The sequence below is a fragment of the Papaver somniferum genome, chromosome 2 (assembly GCF_003573695.1).
Source record: "Papaver somniferum cultivar HN1 chromosome 2, ASM357369v1, whole genome shotgun sequence".
NCBI lineage: Eukaryota > Viridiplantae > Streptophyta > Magnoliopsida > Ranunculales > Papaveraceae > Papaver > Papaver somniferum.
In genome coordinates this window covers 87,955,006-87,974,510 of record NC_039359.1, presented here as the reverse complement: position 1 = coordinate 87,974,510, position 19,505 = coordinate 87,955,006, and the positions used below count along the sequence as shown (strand labels likewise).

Here is a 19,505-nt window from a genome sequence, read left to right as displayed (position 1 = left end):
AACTTCCGCCAGTATGCGTACGGGTACGCATACTTAAGGTGACTAGTTAAGAGTTTTGCCAAAACCAAACTCAGCAGAAATACTCGGTTTGATAATTTTCGCCGGTATGCGTACGGGTATGCATACTTAACCTGTCTCCTACACCAATTTCGTATACACACATATGCATACTCTTGGTTTTCGGTTTATGGACTTATACACTAATGTGTGAACACACTATATATGCTTATATCCAAAGATGGTTACATCATCAACTTTTTATTTCAATCATTGAAACATTCTTCTATAATGTCAATATCCGTTTTCACACACTATTAGCATCAAAGCAATTTTCAAGATATTGAAATAATAATTATTGAAACCTTCCAGTCTTACACCAAATGATTGTATCACACAAACCATGTAAGATGTTACTCGGAAGTTTTCTCATGATATAAGATGAACTTGGTCGAAGCGAAAGCTTACTAACACATATTTCGAGAAATATGTAAGCGAGTTATACTCAGCTCAAAATCTCAAATGTGTATAGAGAAAACTACATCGTAACACGACTTATGTCTCAATATAGGAGATAGTAGAAATAGACTTTCCAAGTGATAGATAAGTTCAAGTATCCACATACCTTTTATCGAAGAAGTGCCACAAGCTGCCCTTAGTAGTTCTTCGTCTTCAAGATATGAACGTCGAGAGACTTAAGCTCAACTACACTATCTATGTCCTAGTCCGAGACATGTACAAATAGGCTAGAAATCAAGACTTATAGTTTTGATCAGTAACATTGACAAACATGCTTGAGATAGAAACGCATGCGAATTCGACCGAGCAATGCTGTAACAAAAACAAACAATGATGATTAAAACCTCAAATATACTTGTACTGTTAATAAAGCTTCACGCTTACAACATTGAATAATGGTGGTTTCCCCCTAAAGGGGTAAACCATAAGTTTTTGATGTAGAACTTGTGATATGAGGTGATTTTTCGATCATATGTGAAAGGCCTAATACCTATTTTTATAGATTTACATTGCTTGTCCATCAAGTATCTAGTTCGGTTCAAGAACCCGACCCGAAAATACGAAATAACGACCCCAAACGTGAGTTTTGGCCTTCCATGGTATGCATACCCGTTTGCATACTTTCTAAGTATACGTACCGGTATGCGTACCTCAAATTCCAGCAGGAATTTTCGGAACTAAGTAGGCGTACCTGTTTGCATACTTGCTTGTCTTCGGTATTGGATAAAAAACTTGTTTTGGCCACAACCTCTTCGTCCGAACTCGGAATGACCTCATTCTTTTTGCATTATTTTCCTCTTTAAATTCTCTTCAAGATGGTGATGAAAAATACTCAATTTTAATGAGTTAATCTCCGTCTTTGGCCCGTCTCTTGATTTTGAGCGTTTTGTTCCTTTTCGTCGCACTTCTTCAAATTCTCTTGGACTTGGGCACTTGGATACTTGAAATACTTCTCTTCCTAGATCTTTTCAGCACTTTGTAGATCCTTTTTTGGATGATTCACCTATTAGATACAAATAAGAGAAAACGAGAGTAATAATACGAATACATGCAAGAATAATAGCTAAAACAAGTATGGAATGGACACCAAAATCATATGAATTATGCACTTATCAGAACCCAATGATAGTCAATATTTTATGCATACCAGTTGGTAACTAGATATAAGCCTGACATTCGTTCTCTTACGCATTTTTGGTTGCACTATATATGTGCCATTTCGAGCCCACATCGGACTATGATGGGTCACGAAAACGGTTAAGTAGTTTTGTTGGATATTTAATCCCAACAATTATTCGCGTTTTAAAACCTTTGAAAGGAGATCTCTTACCACTAAATTTGCGGGTAATCATCTTAATGAGACAATCTTCCCGTCGTTAAGGGGAGATAAGAAAAAGTATTTTCTAAGGGAATGACAGGAATTGTCGTGGTGTGTTCCTATTGTGTCTCATATTGATTCTTTTATTCCACAAATGTAAATGTGAAGTGATAAAGAATAATCGATTTCAGAAAGTGCACTGATATCGACAATGTGACAAGATCACACATACCAGCTGCAAATGTTCATGCAAGGTTACAAATCCTCAGTATGGGATATACCATAGACTAAGGTGTTGCAACTACACTAGGTGGAAGTGTAGTTAAGGTCGTGGATCCATAAAGGAAGACGGAGATACCACCAGGTTCGATCAATGCTCACCTTTAAAGGAAGTAGATGATCAAGGCACAACCTAATTTGTATCATTAATGAAATTATCTCATTTGATTGTCTCTGACTATGTCTATGAATCAATACTGGAGGACGCTTTGAAGCTTAATGATTCCAGAAAACAATGAAATCGTAAAGGATTATGAGAACACAACGAGTCAATGGAAATATCGTGCGAGCATATTAATGATTATATGTATATATATAATATCAACAAAGAGCATATTTAGCCTACACAATCCATGTAGAACTTGATTCTTTGACAAATATACAAGTATTTGATGTGGTAGTGCTAACCAACCAAGTGTAAAGACTTTGGGACATACATGATTATAATTGATTATATGTCATAAAGCACAGTGGGAAGAATGAAGTCCAAAAGTATCAAGACTCTCCTTGTGGCGCGAGGTTTCTCATAAAGCCTTGGAATTGTCCTCCTGTAATGAACGTTATAGCGTCCCGCAACTTAGTTATCTTGGTAATTTCAAAAGGACTTGAAATACAATATATGTATGTGGTTTTTACGTATCTATGAAAGAATCAAGAGATATAAGATATTTACAAAAGGGATTGATAGCCTTTTGTTACCCAAATCAAGTGAATTTAGACCACAAAGTGTGTTTACAATTAGAGTGGACGTTCACTTACGGAATTAAACAATCATGTGAATGTGGTATAACCGTATAAGTGGTTATTTGATTTGGAGGGGATATATAAATAGGGTTTTGTGCCATGCGTATTAAATAAGTTCCTGATTCAAAATTATAACTATCTACGTCGACGGTATGAACATGATAAGTACTCTTAATGGAATAAGAGATCTTACAAGCTATTTAAAATCTGAATTTGAGATGACAATTCGAGGAAATTTCGATCTTATCTATGTTCTGAACTAGACAACTGAACTTGTAGTATTTTATTCCACCAGTTTGCATATGTCCATTGTCAGGAAATTTAACAAGGACATACATTCTGCTAGCATTTCCATGATTAGTCGAGTTTCAAATGTACATGAATGACCATTTCGTCTAAAGGAATATGACGAAGATGTATTGGGAGATGAAATTCCCCTATCTTAGTGCAAGAGATGCATTGACAAAATACAACATCCTCAGTGAACTTGTTAGCAAGATATAGCTCAGCGCCAACGCAACGTTATCGGAATGGTGTAATAAACGTAATCATATACTTAAAACCGTTGGAATGAGTTTGTTTTATCACTGCAAAGAAATAAAAAAAGGAATGCTAAAGGAACTGCAATCCAAAGGTTGTTGATTATGAAGGAACAATAATCTCTTCTCCAACGAAAGTAATCAGGGGGAGATATGGTAGAATATTTTCAAAGTCATTATCGATATTCAGTTTCGAAAAGTACATAACTAAAGGAACTGTCTGGAACAACTCTGTAAGTGATGTCGACATATTTTACTTCGAAATTGAATTTGTGTTGTACTCTTTTTCTCTTCGGTCGAGAGTAGTTTTTCTTACAAGGTTTTGTTACTCGGCAAGATTTTTAACGAGACAACACTAAAAACATCAAATATGTCGAAAGTTGAAGACATGAAGATCGTGTTGATATTACTAAAAGTATCTGAATCAAATAAATGGACACAACAGTCTGTTAAGCAACATAATTACCAGAATTAACAACAGTATCTTATAAACATTCAATTCACCAAAGTAAAGTATGATGAACTCCCATGACTGAGTTTGACTAATGAAATTGTCTGACATCAGGGGGAGAATCTAATAGTATGTTGGAGTCTTTTCCTTCTTCGATATTAATTTTCTCACAAGGTTTTGTTACTCGACAAGGTTTTTAATAAGACAACAACAAACACCGGGAAGTAATTTCCTAACTAAGGCTATTGTCTTTCCCATGAGGATTTTCTTCCTTAGGAGTTGTGAAGCAACTATTCAACTTCATCGGAGCAAAGTGATCATCTGCAACAGATCACCTTTACTTGCATCAGTCATGTTGTATTCTTTTCCCTTTATTAAGGTTTTGTCCCACTGGGTTTTCCTTTTTAAGGTTTAATGAGGCAACATATTCAAGTCTAACTATGTTCTAAGTTTGCTTAATATTGTACTATTTTTCTTTAGTTCAGGTTTTGTCCCTTTTGGTTTTTCCTGATGAATTTTTAGCGAGGCAATTAACTTAGACTTGTCGATCTTTGAAGATCGTATTGCATGTGATGGATCACATGTAAAGTACGAGACAACATGTGAATAGATGTACCAAGGTTTCGTCCCACTTGGTTTTTCCTTGTCAAAGTTATAATGAGGCAATTGATTTCGGCACAAGTCATCAAGGAGAGGACGATATTTGAAGAACTACATTCGAAGCACCATATGTGAACCACTGCATATGAACTTCTATTGGACTGCACAAGAGGGGGTGTTGTAGGGCCTGCCCATAGATGTGCCGCCCATCTAGATACCTATGGTTTACCTTTCCAAGTATATATTTGATATTTGTATCCATGTAACTCTATCACTGTGATGAATAAGAAACTCTCTGCCTCTTTATGTTTTGCTTTGATGCCACTATAACATGTATGGGATTAGAGAGAAAAAAAATAGATACATTTTTTGAAGCCATCTCTCTAAAGTTTTTTTTTTTTATAATTTCCTCCTAAGTTAATTGTTTTCTCCAAACGCTACGCTTTTTCCTTTATTCGGCAAAAGAAAAAAACCCTATTATAAGTGCTCCAAGCTTTTGGTTTTGAGTGCCCTCATAGATTCAAATTCCTTAAATATGGATAAGGTGATATTTCATCCATAACAAAAATATAAAAATATCCTTTGATTATATCTATTATTACCTTATTATCCTTAAATAATTTACCTACATCTAATTAAAAGCCAAAAACTAAACCTATACCTAATCAACAACGATTAATTGTCGATTCTCCCCAAGTAATTACATCAATTAGGTAAGAATCGAAAACCCACCATTTTTTGTTGTTCTTGATCGTATAAATAAGTTAGATTTGATCAAATTTTGGATTTTGAAATAGTTTCTGAATTACATACGGTTCAGAAATATTGGTTTTCCCAATCGTATATCAATTATGTTGTTGGGAAAATATAAACTTCCAACCGTATTTAAACTTGAGTTTTTCTATGGTAGGGAATTCCAACCATATTTACGGTTGGAAAAATATGAACTCCCAACCATATTTGAACCTGGGTTTTCCTACGGTTTGGAATTTCAACCATATACGGTAGTTACGGTTGGGAATTTAAAGACCCCAACCACATGTTAAATTAAAAAAAAAAATTGATTTTGATTTTCATACCCTAACTATAAATTAGTCTAAACTAATCACTAATCATGCTTACGTTAGTTAATTAAATCATTAGCACTAACTAATATCAACAAAATTAATAGTTAAGGGTTTTGTTGATTACTATTTAATGACTCTATTTTGTCATCTTGTGAGCCCAAAAACCAAAAATTTGGAGCCCTATAATAAAATTCATAAAAAAAACACACGAAATAAACAGTTAGTTGGGTCCAATAAAGGATTAAAGTACCAACCAGTTAACGTATCCTCTTTTTTGTTTATAAGTATTTTCTATCAACAACAAAACGAAAACCATAAATTTTAATATTTTATTTTCTAGGACTAGACAATATTGGATGTGATTAGAGGAAAAAATAAAATTAATACATATCTTGCATCCAATTCTCCAAAAAAAAATAATTGCCTCTTAAGTTATCTTTCTCCTCCAAATGCTAGGCTTTTTCTTTCAATTAATTGTGCTTTATTCACTAAATGTACTGATTTGCTTGGCCCTTGCTGTGTACACTGTGCAACTTGTTCATGTTCTCTTCCCTGAGTACTCATTGAGTTGATCGGTGACACTACACTCCTCTCACCATAAACTCCTATATTCCATTTGTATGTCAAAATATGGTGGATCTCCGTAACTTTACACTTTTGACTCAGCAAGTCATATAAAACTGAACAACAATTCCCGTCAAATGACCCTTTGGATACAACAAATAAAACTTCACCATTCTTGAATTCCCATAATAATTTCACATGGTAGGTGAGATATGGAACTACTGGGAAAAGATCAACAATGAACAATCATGATTCTCTCACATTGTAATCCTTGTTCACCCAGAGTTCAATATCATAACCCCAATATGTTCGTAAAATGCAAAGGCACCCTCCTAAAAAGCCCAATGACACATGTCTTTTACTTTCATCATCAAATAATTCTTCGACTCGTGGGGTTAGTGCTACTTCGTTGAAGTTCTCTCCACGAATACCATAATAAAGAATGCATGTTCTCCCTGATTGATAATGCAGCGCTATCCAGTGAATAGCTCCATGTACAAATATTGCTTCAGCCTCACAATATGCACTAAAAATTATATAAGGGAGGATGTTGGTAATTGTCATATTCTTTCATCTGAGACACATTTATTTCCCTGTCTGAATATTATCTGTCTGCATAGTGTGTCTGCAATGTGTGTAACTGACAATTTATATGTGTCTCTCTATGATTGGCTCACTCTTTGCCTTATGAGTGTTTGCCAGCTATTAACGGTTTCTTGAGTTACTGTCATCTGTGAGAGATTCCTCTATTTAATGTTCAATCTCTCACATTTGTAAACTAAGTTCAGTTAATGAAAAATATCTTGATTTTTTTCTCTGTAACTATGGTATCAGTTTGAAAATCCTAAATCTCTGGTTTTCAGGTTCGATCTTCATCCGCTGTTTTCAATCATAAATTCAACTATCTCTATTTTGTTTTCTGTAATTCAATCATGTCTCGTCTTGTTGAATCTTCAAATTCTTCAATTACTTCTGTTCCTTTACATACATTAGAAAATATCATTCCTCTTAAGCTTCGGGATGATAATTTCTTGACATGGAAATCGTTAATCACTCCAGTTCTTCGTAAATTTCGTGTTCTTGGATATGTTGATGGAGCTAATCCATGTCCTTCTCAATTCATAGCTTCTACTACTAGATCGGCTCCAACAGTAAATCCTCAATATGCTATTTGGAATGATGAGAGATACTTGTGTTCTTCTTCTATTGAATGCTTCGATTTCTGCAAGTGTTATTGTTCATGTCTCTGATTGCTCCACATCAAAGGAATTGTGGAATAATCTGCAGAAAAGATTCGGTGCTTCTTCCTCCGTACACATCATTCAACTTCACACTCAGTTGCAAAATATGAAATTAGGTTCTTCAAAGATTTCTAAATACATCTATGATATTGAGAAGATTTCAAATCAACTTGCTGCTTGTTGATCTCGAATTTCAGACGATGAACTCCTTGTTACTGTTCTTGGAGGTCTTGGACCAGATTATCATGCTTTCTCAACCTCAATCAGGATTCGATATCCTCCTGTTACTTTTGGTGAATTACACAGTCTTTTGTTAATTGAAGAAATCATTCTTGTTGAACGCAATTCCATTTTACGAGCTGATGCAGAATCAAAGGCCTTTCTTGCATCTTCTCAAGGTAATTCTAGGAATTTTCGACCTTCATTTACTCCTTCTTATCGTGGTCGTGGACGTGGTTTCAATTTCAGAGGAGGATTTCATGGTGCTACTTCTTCAGCTTTTCGACCTCCTACTTCCACTGATAATTCTTCATCACGATCTACTACTTCCTCTGGAAATAAAATCATTTGTCAGATCTGTTCTAAGCCTGGTCATACTGCTATTGAGTTATCAGCGTATGAATTTTGCATATCAAGGTCGTGAACCACCACAAAATTTGTCTGCAATGTTAGCTAGTGCTAATATTTTAGGTGAAAACCCTTGGTATATTGATTCTGGAGCTACAAATCATCTCACTTACAACATGGATGATTATGGTGCTTCTTCTTCTTATGATGGCTCTGCACAAGTAGCTACTGCCAATGGTGAAGGTATGGCTATCTCTCATATTAGTGAATCCAAATTTGTACTTCAGGATCAGTCTTTTTCTTTGAAAAATGTGCTTCATGTTCCTAAATGTGCTCAAAATTTGATCTATGTGCATCAATTTACAAGTGATAATCATTGTTCTCTTACCTTTACACCTTATGATTATGTTGCTAAGGATATTATATCTCAGAAGACATTATTCAAGGGGATCAGTAAAGGAGGCCTTTATCTATTACATTTTCAAGTTCATCCATCAACTCACCTCACTACCTCAACATCAAGACTGCAACATTCTTCATCTACTGCTTTGTCCTGTACCAATATTCCTGCTACCACTTGGCACAAAAGACTAGGTCATCCATCATTTCAAACTATGAATAAAGTGTGTAGAAGTTTACCTTCTCCTTTTTCTTTACATTAACCTTTTTCTTGTAATGATTGTAAGCTTGCTAGGAGTCATAAGCAACCATTCATGATGTCCAATTATTTTAATACTGCTCCTTTACAACTGCTACATTTGGATGTATGGGTCCTGCTCCTCTTATGTCTGTATCTGGCTACAGATTTTATGTCAATATAATTGATGATTTTAGCAATTTTTGCTGGGTATATCCTCTTGCTGCTAAGTCTAATTTTAAGACTGTTTTTTATCACTTCAAAGCTTTTGTTGAAAACTTTTTCTCAACCAAAATTAAGATGCTCAGAACAGATGGAGGTGGAGAGTTTGTTAACAATGAAATAGGGACTTTTTTGTCCACACATGGTATTGGTCATGAAATTACTTGCCCACATGCTCCAGAGCAAAATGGAGTGGCAGAGTCTAAACATAGACATCTCATAGAGATTACAAGAGCATTTCTTATTCAGTCTAGAGTTCCTGATCAGTTTTGGGTTGAAGCATTAACTGCTGCTAACTATGTCATCAATAGATTACCTGCAAGATCTCTGCACATGGTTTCTCCTTTTGAAGTTTTATTCAATAAACCTCCAGATTATTAGTTTGTAAGAACATTTGGTTGTTTGTGCTTTCCTTGGCTCTGACCATATACAAAGAATAAACTTCAACCTAGAAGTAAAGCTTGTGTCTTTCTTGGATATAGTAATCACCACAAGAGGTATAGGTGCTTAGATACCACTACTGGCAAAATTTATGTTTCAAGACATGTGGATTTTACTGAAGACAGTTTTCCTTTTCTTGCAAATGGTCAAACTTCTTCTTGTCAATTGGAAATGCTTCAGTCTGCCATATCCTCAAGGCCTTACTCCAATACTTCCACTGATACTGTACTTGCTTCTTCCTCTACAACTACTGAGTCTCCATCATCACAGCCTGGTAATATTATTGATTCTTGTCCTTCTTCTGTTATTGAAAATACTTCTTCAATTCAAGTATCTTCATCATAACGGCTCCCTGCCATTCCTTCAGTTGCAGTACCTACATGCTCAGATAAATCATCTCACTCTATAAATACTAGATCTATGAATGTCATCTCTAAACCTAAAGTCTTTCTTGCTACAAAATACTTATTACCCGAGGCTTATATGAGCAGAGTTCCATCTAAGATTCCTACTACTTTTGCTCAAGCCAACAAAAATCCTAACTGGCAAGGTGCTCTTCATAGAGAAAAACATGCTCTTGATACTGCTAGAACCTGGTCTTTGGTTCCTCTTGATCCATCTCAAAATGTTATTGGCTGCAAGTGGGTATTCAGGATAAAGGAAAATCCTGATGGTACTATCAACACATATAAGGCTAGACTAGTTTCCAAAGGATACACTCAACTTGAAGGCTTAGATTATACAGAGACATTTAGTCCTGTAGTTAAACCTACCACCATTAGGCTTATTTTATCCTTAGCAGTAAATTGCAATTGGTCTCTAAGGAAACTTGATGTAAGTAATGCCTTTATTCATAGCTCTCTTAATGAAGAAGTTTATATGTCTCAGCCTCCTGGATTTATTGATCCACAACATCCTGACTATGTTTGTAAGCTTCAAAAATCCTTATATGGCTTGAAGCAAGCTCCAAGGGCTTGGTATGAGAGGTTAGTAGATGCTCTTATGGATCTTGATTTTAAACCTTCTCTAGCTGATTCTTCTCTGTTCATTCACTGCTCCAACACTCAGCTTACTTGCATCCTACTTTATGTGGATGACATCATCATCACTGGCAGCTCTGTCTCTTTCTGCAATTTAGTTATTACCAAATTGCAAGCTCAATTTGCTTTGAAGGATTTAGGTGATCTTCACTACTTTCTTGGTTTGGAAGTCAAAAGGTCTACAGATGATCTATTATTGTCTCAAACAAAATATGCTCTTGATCTTCTTGAGAAAACCAATTTAGTAGGTGTTAAACCTTGTACTACACCTTGTCTTGCATCTTTTAAACTATGTCCACAAGATGGTGATCTTCTGCAAAATCCAACTGAGTACAGATCTATTGTTGGAGCTTTACAATATCTAACATGGACAAGACCAGATATTTCTTTTGCAGTTAATCAAGTATGCCAATTTATGCATTCTCCTACAACCAGTCATATGCAAGCTGCTAAAAGGATTCTCAGATACATTAAAGGTACTTTAGGCCATGGTATTTACTTCCAAAAAGGTTTTAATGCACTGCAAGGTTATACAGATGCAGATTGGGATGGTGATCCCTCTACCAAAAGATCAAATAGTGGTTATTGTGTGTTTTTTGGTGGAAATCCAGTGTCCTGGTCTGCTAAGAAACAAGCCACTGTGGCCAGATCTAGCACAGAAGCAGAGTACGGATCTTTGGCTTCTACAGCAGCTGAAGTTGTCTGGTTGTGTCAATTGCTTAGGGATCTTCATATTTTTTTCTCTGTTCCTCCCCTTATTCTCTGTGACAACAAAAGATCAATTTCTTTGGCATCAAATCCTGTGTTTCATAATATAATGAAATATTTGGCCATTGATTTTCATTTTGTCAGAGAATTAGTTCATAACAAGTCTCTCCAAGTGCAGTATATCTCCACTGATGCTCAGGTTGCAAATGTTCTTAAAAAGGGTTTAGCAGCTCCAAGATTTGAATTTATGAAGTCCAAGCATAAGGGGTAAATCCCCTTGTGCTTGAGGGAGGGTAATTGTCATATTCTTTCATCTGAGACACATTTATTGCCCTGTCTGAATATTATTTGTGTGCATAGTGTGTCTGCAATGTGTGTAACTGACAGTTTATATGTGTGTCTCTCTGATTGGCTCACTCTTTGACTTATGAGTGTTTGCCAGCTATTAACGGTTTCTTGAGTTACCGTCATCTGTGAGAGATTCCTCTATTTAATTTTCAATCTGTCACATCTGTAAACTAAGTGCAGTTAATGAAAAATATCTTGATTTGTTTTCTGTAACTAGTTGGGTAAGGTTTTGCATGAATTTGATCTTAATGTATGAACCTGAACTTCATAATCAGTTAGGCTATGGTAAAAAGAAGCTACGACAATCACGTGATCATCAGGTATCACAATTATAACCAAGCCCATATGCAACACTATTATGTAGTCCATCTCTGACTTTTGGAATAACTATTTCCTTGAGCTCTTTAGTGTATGGGTTCCAAAGCCAACAATCTCTAGTCCAACAATATTTTGCATGGCAGCTCATCAAAATCAAATCATTACAAGAACCAAGAGTGTTTATCTCTCGACTTGTATCTATAAATGGTGAATCTTGCATCTTAACATACTCACAGAGGCCACCTTTAGTAATATCGTGCATATAAAATTCAGATGCCTCCCATTTTTTATTGGAAAACAATTTAATCTTTCGCTTTCAATGTTGTGCTTAAGACGATTATTAATAAAGTCGGGGTCTTTGAATAAGTTGTTGCACCGGTATTTGCAAACGCACCTGAATCTACATATCGATTTTGTAGGTAACATCAATAGTATGTCGACAACGATATCATCTGGTAGGTTGATCGGCATGATCCTTTTTTCAGCTCTTCGTTTTTTTCTCTTCATGCTTCAAACGGTGATGAAATGCAAGGAGAAACAGGTAGAATAAGGGTTTTGGGTTTTAGGGTTGTCTATATCCAGTGACTTCTCAAAAATAAATGGAAAATTTATTGTTTGGTCCTAAGCCCATAAGGTTATTTATAGTAGGGTCCAACCAGAATTTTCTTTTATCTGAAGGTCCATAATTAATTAAAACATGAAAATGACCACAATACTTTAACTACCAAACGTGTGTGTCTACATGCTCATTATATCGAGTACATATCTGCTACACAATTTATGAAATTCGAGTACATATCCACTACACTGCTTACATAATTTGAATACATATCTGCTACACTGCTTACAGGTTAAAAAAAACAGGATCTCTCTAGTGCTCCACTCCCATTGGACCACTTCCTCCAAAAAGCGCCAACACTCTTAACATCAGACATATTGAACCTGTAAATGTGACCAAAATGTAACAATTAAAACATAACAACAATCAATATATGAATAAAAGAACAAAAATGAATAGTACAAGTAATATGACAACATCAAGATTAATACTACCTAACGATGGTTCAGTTTTATTTCGGTATTCCATATATGTGTTGACAAAATCATAAGAATTAACTGACTAAAATCTATGTATAAAACAGATTCAAAGAGCAACTTTTTCAGTATTCAATATATGTATTGTTAATTCACTGTCTAAAACAACTCCATGAAGAAAAATAACTAAATCAAGAGTCTTATTTCAGTATCGCATATATGTACTTATGGATGAAACAACAACAAGTGATAAAACTAAGAATAAAACATAATCAAAAAGCAGTTTGTATCAGTATGCCACATATGTACTGCTGATTCATGAACTAAAAAACAACTGCATGGAATGAATCTATAAAAAAACAGAATCGAAAGAGTATTATTTCAGTATGGAAGATATGTACTTATGGATCAAACAACAAGAAGTGATAAAACTAAGAATAAAACAGAACCAAAGTAGTTTGTATTAGTATGCGACATATGTACTGCTAGATAATACCCCTGAAACAATAAACAAGCATGATTTTCTTAGAAAATAAAGAACGAAAATAACAAGAAAATCAAATTGAGAGTTCAAATAAGCTAAAAACATCATAATCTAATCAAAAAATCGAATAATTACGATTAAGATTCATAAAAACAGTACGTCATATACGTACTGATGGTTAATACACAAGCAAAACATATAGATGCATAGTAAACACAGAAAATCAGTACGTCATATACGTACTGATGGTTAATACACGAAACCAAACAGAAACAAAACCAAAAGCCAACAAAATGAAACTAAAATATCAGATCTCCAAATGAAACGAACGTAAAACTTGATTTTATAACTAGATCTGGACTATTTTCATCAAAAACCACCAGTACATCATATACGTACTGATGATTAATACACAAAAGCAAATTAAAAACAAACCAAAGACCAACAAAATGAAACTAAAAAAATCATATATACTAATGAAATGAACCTAAAACATGATTATGTATCTAGATATGAAGTATTTTTATAAAAATTGAAGTAAAAAAATTAACGAATCAAGAATAAAGATCGTAAACACACAAAAAACCGAGTTCAATTCCTATTTCCGTAACCCAAAAATCTTAAGTCTTAATTTCTCTCCAAGGAATCAAGAGATATATGTACTGCTGAATCATACAAATTAAGTGATGAATCCATGAGTAAAACAAAATCAAAGCCGATCTAAAACCTAATAAATTAATAAAAAACTGTAAATCATCAAAATCAGTTTATAAAGCTAGGTTTTTGTCAGTACTGCAGATATGTACTGTTGGTTCATACACAAAAATGAACTGAAAAAAATCTAGAACCAATAAAATGAAACTGATATAATCAAATCTACTGACGAAATGAACAAAAAAGGTGATCATCCGTCTAGATCTGAACTATTTTATAAAAAAATAAACAATCAAGCATAGAGATCAAAACATACTCAAACATCCATAAAACTATTAGATACTAGAAACCCTAAGAAAACATTACTAGAAGAAAATTGATTAAAAAAAAACCTAGACTAACATCAACAGTAAGAAAATCAACTTACCAAAAACTTCATATAAATAATCGAGCTTGGATTCGCGGATCGATCTATATCTTGCAAAAATCTTCATGGGATTATCTCTTCTCTGATAGACAAAACGGGAGAGAATGAAAAAAAGAAGAAGATTTTCTCTACTAGCATCGAGAGGAAAGAGAAAAAAAAACGAATCTGGAAAAAAATGGTTCATCTAAAGTTTATATTCTATTACACTAGGGGGTATTTTGGAGATATCAAAAAAAGTACATGACTTTCTCACACGTATATGGACCTGGAGTTAAATTTTTTGGTCCAATTTCTTTTTTTATTTAAATCTTTGGACCTCTGGTTACTGGGTTTTAGTGGATGGACCTGCCACTAACTAAGACTACTATATTAGTACCTATTGGTAATTCTTACAAAATAAATTACTACTAGAATTTTCACCGTAACAGAAAATCTTTATAGCTGGTAACAGCTGTTGAAGGACTAAAAAAAAATAAAATAACAATGTATACATTCACTTCTTGGATAAGTACGAATTTGGGAAAAAAAATATTTTTATAAGAAAATTACCAAGAGGTACAAATTTGGGAAAGAAAAATATTTCCAAGAGGTAAAATTTTAAACTGTCTATGACTAGACTATAAGTAACGGCACTCCTTCCTCCATTCACAGCACTCGCTTGATTTTGCAGTCATTCTCCAGATATGCATGTGTATAGCTTTTTTCCAATGCCCACTTGATGGATTCCAATAATGCCATGGCTTCTGCATATTCAGGATCTAACGTTGCTGCTGGGTAGCATCTAAGTTCATGGGAAATACCTGACTAGCTCACCTGTTCATTCACAAAAACATAACAAGAGAAAGGAATATCTGCCCCAGGAGAAGATATTATAAAGTCCCTAGAACCAGTACCAGAGGTAGCAACCTCAAAAGGCAATTTTCTTATGAAGGCGTATCTAAACAAGTACTGCGTATGCACTCTTATCAGGATAGTTGGAGCTATATTAAGATGGATAACAAAACTGTGGGCTATTGTTCGGGATTTATTTTACTTCTATAGAGTGAGACACGTGATCCGTGAAATACAAATTTAATGCCAGAAGATCATCCTTCAGTAAACCCAAGCTTCATGATGGCACATAATGAGTTCCAAGGCCTACGTATAGGCATCGGATGGAGTAGAAAGACGTTTTTCAGTCATTCAAGCACCTGCAAAACCTGACATATATGAGTCAAATGGCGCAACAATGTAAAGATTGAGAGTCAGCACTGGCATGCTTAATCATGCAGAGTACTGACATATGCTTAATGAAGCACAGTACTGACAATCAAGAAACACGAACATGGTAAAGCAGCTAGAAACAATAGATGTAAATGCTAAACCAACGAGTACTAAACAAAGAAAGGAGGTCATAGTTTTATGGAGTGGGGACCAAAGTATACAAGGACAGCTAGCTAGTATGCGACAACAGTTGGTCAAACCATCCTGTAGAGGCCCTATCCCCAAGCTGCCCCGCACCAACACTGCTATACTGAGCCACCACCATGCTCACCACAATGAGAAACTTTCTCAAAGGTCTCGGTGCTGATATATCCAATCAATATTCCATACTCCAGTCTTGGCCACGCATCCACTTTAGGCTGCTAGGACTTAACTGAATCAATCGCCACACATATAAGCAACACAACCAAATATACGCCAGTGTCATGGGCATATGGGTCCTTATGTGACTTTTAAGGATCTAGTTTAATTATCCAACTAGTTGACTGAAAATGAGAGATTTCCTACTCAAAAAGAGAAAGTGGAATGACAGTAAGTCTAGTCAAATCTCCTCTATTTCTTTAAGTTAAGTATAAGTTGTTATTGTGGGTAGACAAACCTAGAACCTGTTTTCAAGCACCTAAACTTTTCATCAAAATTTCAAGGCAAACAACGAGTCAATACATGATGCATGTAGTTCTAATATATTAAAAACGTTAATCTAGAGATCATGTCAGTCAAACAAATGTATGAGAAAGTGATACTGTGAAGTCATGCAGGCGTACCCACTGATCCTCCACCTGGACCTTTTGCTGCTATGTAAGAAAAGCCAACATCTAGGAAGTAGGAACAAGCTAATACCATTTTCGAGCATCGAAAAAACTGTATGCTAAGAAAGGCACAATAACATTACATGTTGGAGTGCCAGTAACATTTTTGGCCAAAAAGCAGGAATTTTTATTAAAAGGGAGATATTTTTTATTAACTGGTCAAGAAGTATTTAGAAAACTCAGCCTTGTGGAGGCTCATATGCGGATGATTCAAAGACCAGTACTTTGTGAGGACGCCCACAATAATATTTAGAACCTGGATCACCCCCATTTGGAGCAAACATGACCGGTGCTTTAGAGCGTCTTTTAAAAAATCGATCTAAGATCCCACTCTTAAACGGGAAACATGTAATAAAGAGTCTAATTGCTCTATGTATATAACTCTGTCAGGCAAACAAAGACTACCTCAGTGATGACGGGACAGCGACCATGCCCAGATAAACCAATTCCGAAACCCATTATTATTCCATCCATAAAGGAAATATATGGCACTTTGCAGTCGGAGATTTTGCATATCAGAGAATATTCTGCAGTAATCACCTGCAAGAGTATTGTAGAAGGAAAATAATTCAGGAACAATGAATGTGTATTTATGCCTAAGTCCATTAATCACCTTAATGTACATAACACAACTGATACAGGAGACAGTGCCTACCACAATAAGGAGCAAAACTATAAGGAGATCTGCGTTCATTTTTAACATTGCAAAGGCAGTACATCAAAGTTTATGCACAGACTGAAATCTGTTATAAACAAAACGAGTGAGTTTTTCTACAACAACATAAAAAATGCACACGATATGTTTGTCGAGGAATCAACAGTTATATGCTTATTAGGTTATCCAGATAAGCTATTTATGGCATATACTTACTGTGAACTAAGTATTTGAAAGATAAACTTCTAAACAAGTACTCTTGAGCATAGTGTGCAGTGCATATTGCTGATAACACAATGATAAGCATAGAACTGGTTGTCCATAAAACAAAAATAATATAAGCAAGAACCTATAGTATACCCCAACGACAAATATAATGAATGAATCGGAACGGATAAGTGATGCAAGCTTCCGAAGCCGTGACAATCATAGGCTCCTAGGATGTTACTAATAAAATTTAGTACATCGATAATATCTGATTTTTTGTGTCAGGTAGAAATTTGCTTCACATCATCAAGCAATTCCAATTGCCTATTGAATCCATTTTTATCTTTTACAAATTAAAAAGGAAGAGCTTCTTTTCGATCGCGAATATGACATTTGGTATGTTAAAGACAACTAAAGAAAACCCCAATCAAATTAGGACCATGCGAGATACTGTAAACAACATACAGTTCCTTCACTAAGGACCTTCTACTAAAAAGAAGCATTTGAGATTATTATGGACCAAAAAAGAAAACTAATGAAGAAAATGATAATCATACCTGCTGAAAATCCACGAGGTGAGCTACTCTCGACCAGAATACACTTGACCGTAGAATCATTTTCCCACTCCTCCATATAACTTCAAATCCATCTCTTCAGCATAACAATTTTAATCAGAAATTAAAAAAAAAAACAAAAAATCAAATTCAAGAATGATGTAATGAGAAAACCTAGATTCATGGCATTGAGAGCTTTAGGACGATCAAGAGTAAGGAAAGCAAGTCCATTAGGGAAAACACTTCCCTTTACTAAATCTTCTCCCATGGTTGCAAATGTTCGTGGAGGAGAATTGAAGAAAGATTTGAAAGGTTTTTGATGATGAAAACGGGATGGAATGAGAAAATCAGAAAATGGGTTTGATTTTGTATATGAAATTAAGGAAAGAAGAGATTGAGATTGAGTTTATTTTTAGCGTGAGAAAGGAGATGAATTGTTCGCATGATGATTTGCTCAAGTTTTAAAGAAGTAAAGAGATAGTTGTTGCAGTCAAGTAAAGTGAGCAGTTGGTGGTTGACACTCCAGGAAAATTGATATTTTTATTTTTCTAATTTGGCATATAATTTAATTTGGGCAAAAATAAAAAGGTGAAAATATAATTTTCTAACACTTGTGTCGACGTGTGCAAAAAAAAAAGAATATTATTTCTGATATTTTTGATGAAAATGAAATTGTAGATCCTCCTTATTACACTTAAGTTAATATATTGCACTGCGAAAATGCAGGGAAAATTTCACTAGGAGAAAAACAATTTTTAAGGCAAGGCTGGAACCTAGTCTATGCTGGTTAAATTTATTCTATGAAATGTTGAACGGTTTCTTCATTCGATAGAGAATTGGCTATGAATTAGCAATCATAGTATTTAAATTTCTCTGAGATGTAGATTGATATAGAAAATTTAAACGACCATAGTGATTGCTCTCAGAATCAAATGATACACAAGTCTTTGTAAACATAGTCATCAACATGGAATCCTCCCATCTTTATTTTTTATCAACTAACACTGAATAAACAGTTAGCTGGATCCCCTGTAGGATACCAATACCAACCAATGTATCCTCTTTTTAGTTTATAAAGATATTCTATCAACAACCCCCCCCCAAAAAAAAAAAAAGAGATATTAATATTTTATTTTCTAGGAATAGACAATATTAGATGTGATTAGAAGAGAAAACAAAAATTGATACATCTCTTGAATCCAATGCTCCAAAAAGAAAATGTTAATTGCCCCCTAAGTTATCTTTCTTCTCCAAATTCTAGGCTCTTTTTTCTAACTAATTGTGCTTTATTCGCGAAACGTACCGATTTTCTTGGTCCTTATTCTTGTTCTCTTCCCTGAGTACCCGTTGAGTTGATCGGTGACACTACACTCCTCTCAACATAAGCTTATATATTCCATCTATATGATAGAATGTGGTGGATCTCGGAAACTTTACACATTTGATTCACCAGGTCTTATAGAACGAAACAAGAATTCCAGTGATATGATCCTTTCGATGATGCTACGAATAAAACTTCACCATTCTTGAATTCCCATAATTGGGCCGACCGACCGGAAGGCCCGAAGGGAGGGAGTCTTTTTTATGGCCATTTTTTTGTAAATTGAAACCTAACATAAATTTGCAATTTCATAAAAAGATTTTGGTAGTGTGCACTTGATAATACCAAAATATCCCTCCCTTTTAGTCAAATTACTATAATTCCTTATGTATCCTATTCTTTGAGGATATAATTGGCAACCAAATATAACATATCTAAAAGAACCATAATATTGGGCATACCAAAATCTTCTTAGGCATACAAGGCACTAGTCCTA

General features: G+C 34.8%; 1 protein-coding gene across 5 annotated transcripts; it reads right to left on the bottom strand.

The window, feature by feature from the left end:
* Positions 1–14,715: 14,715 nt before the first annotated feature.
* LOC113348316 (3-hydroxyisobutyryl-CoA hydrolase-like protein 4, mitochondrial) lies at positions 14,716–18,182 on the bottom strand. Of its 5 annotated transcripts, XR_003359565.1 has the most exons (5): positions 17,863–18,182; positions 17,692–17,785; positions 16,928–17,015; positions 16,678–16,812; positions 14,716–15,390 (listed from the first exon to the last, which is right to left on the bottom strand). XR_003359565.1 is itself a non-coding variant. In XM_026592032.1 (4 exons), the coding sequence occupies exons 1-4, from the start codon at positions 17,954–17,956 to the stop codon at positions 15,709–15,711; spliced, it is 435 nt and encodes a 144-aa protein (XP_026447817.1). In that variant the 5' UTR covers positions 17,957–18,182; the 3' UTR covers positions 14,716–15,708. The 5 variants fall into 5 exon arrangements, 4 of the variants coding, with proteins under 4 accessions (XP_026447817.1, XP_026447819.1, XP_026447820.1 ...); XM_026592032.1 differs by lacking the exon at positions 16,928–17,015 and having other exon boundaries at positions 14,716–15,822; positions 17,692–17,783; XM_026592034.1 differs by lacking the exon at positions 16,928–17,015 and having other exon boundaries at positions 14,716–15,399; positions 17,692–17,783.
* Positions 18,183–19,505: the final 1,323 nt, after the last annotated feature.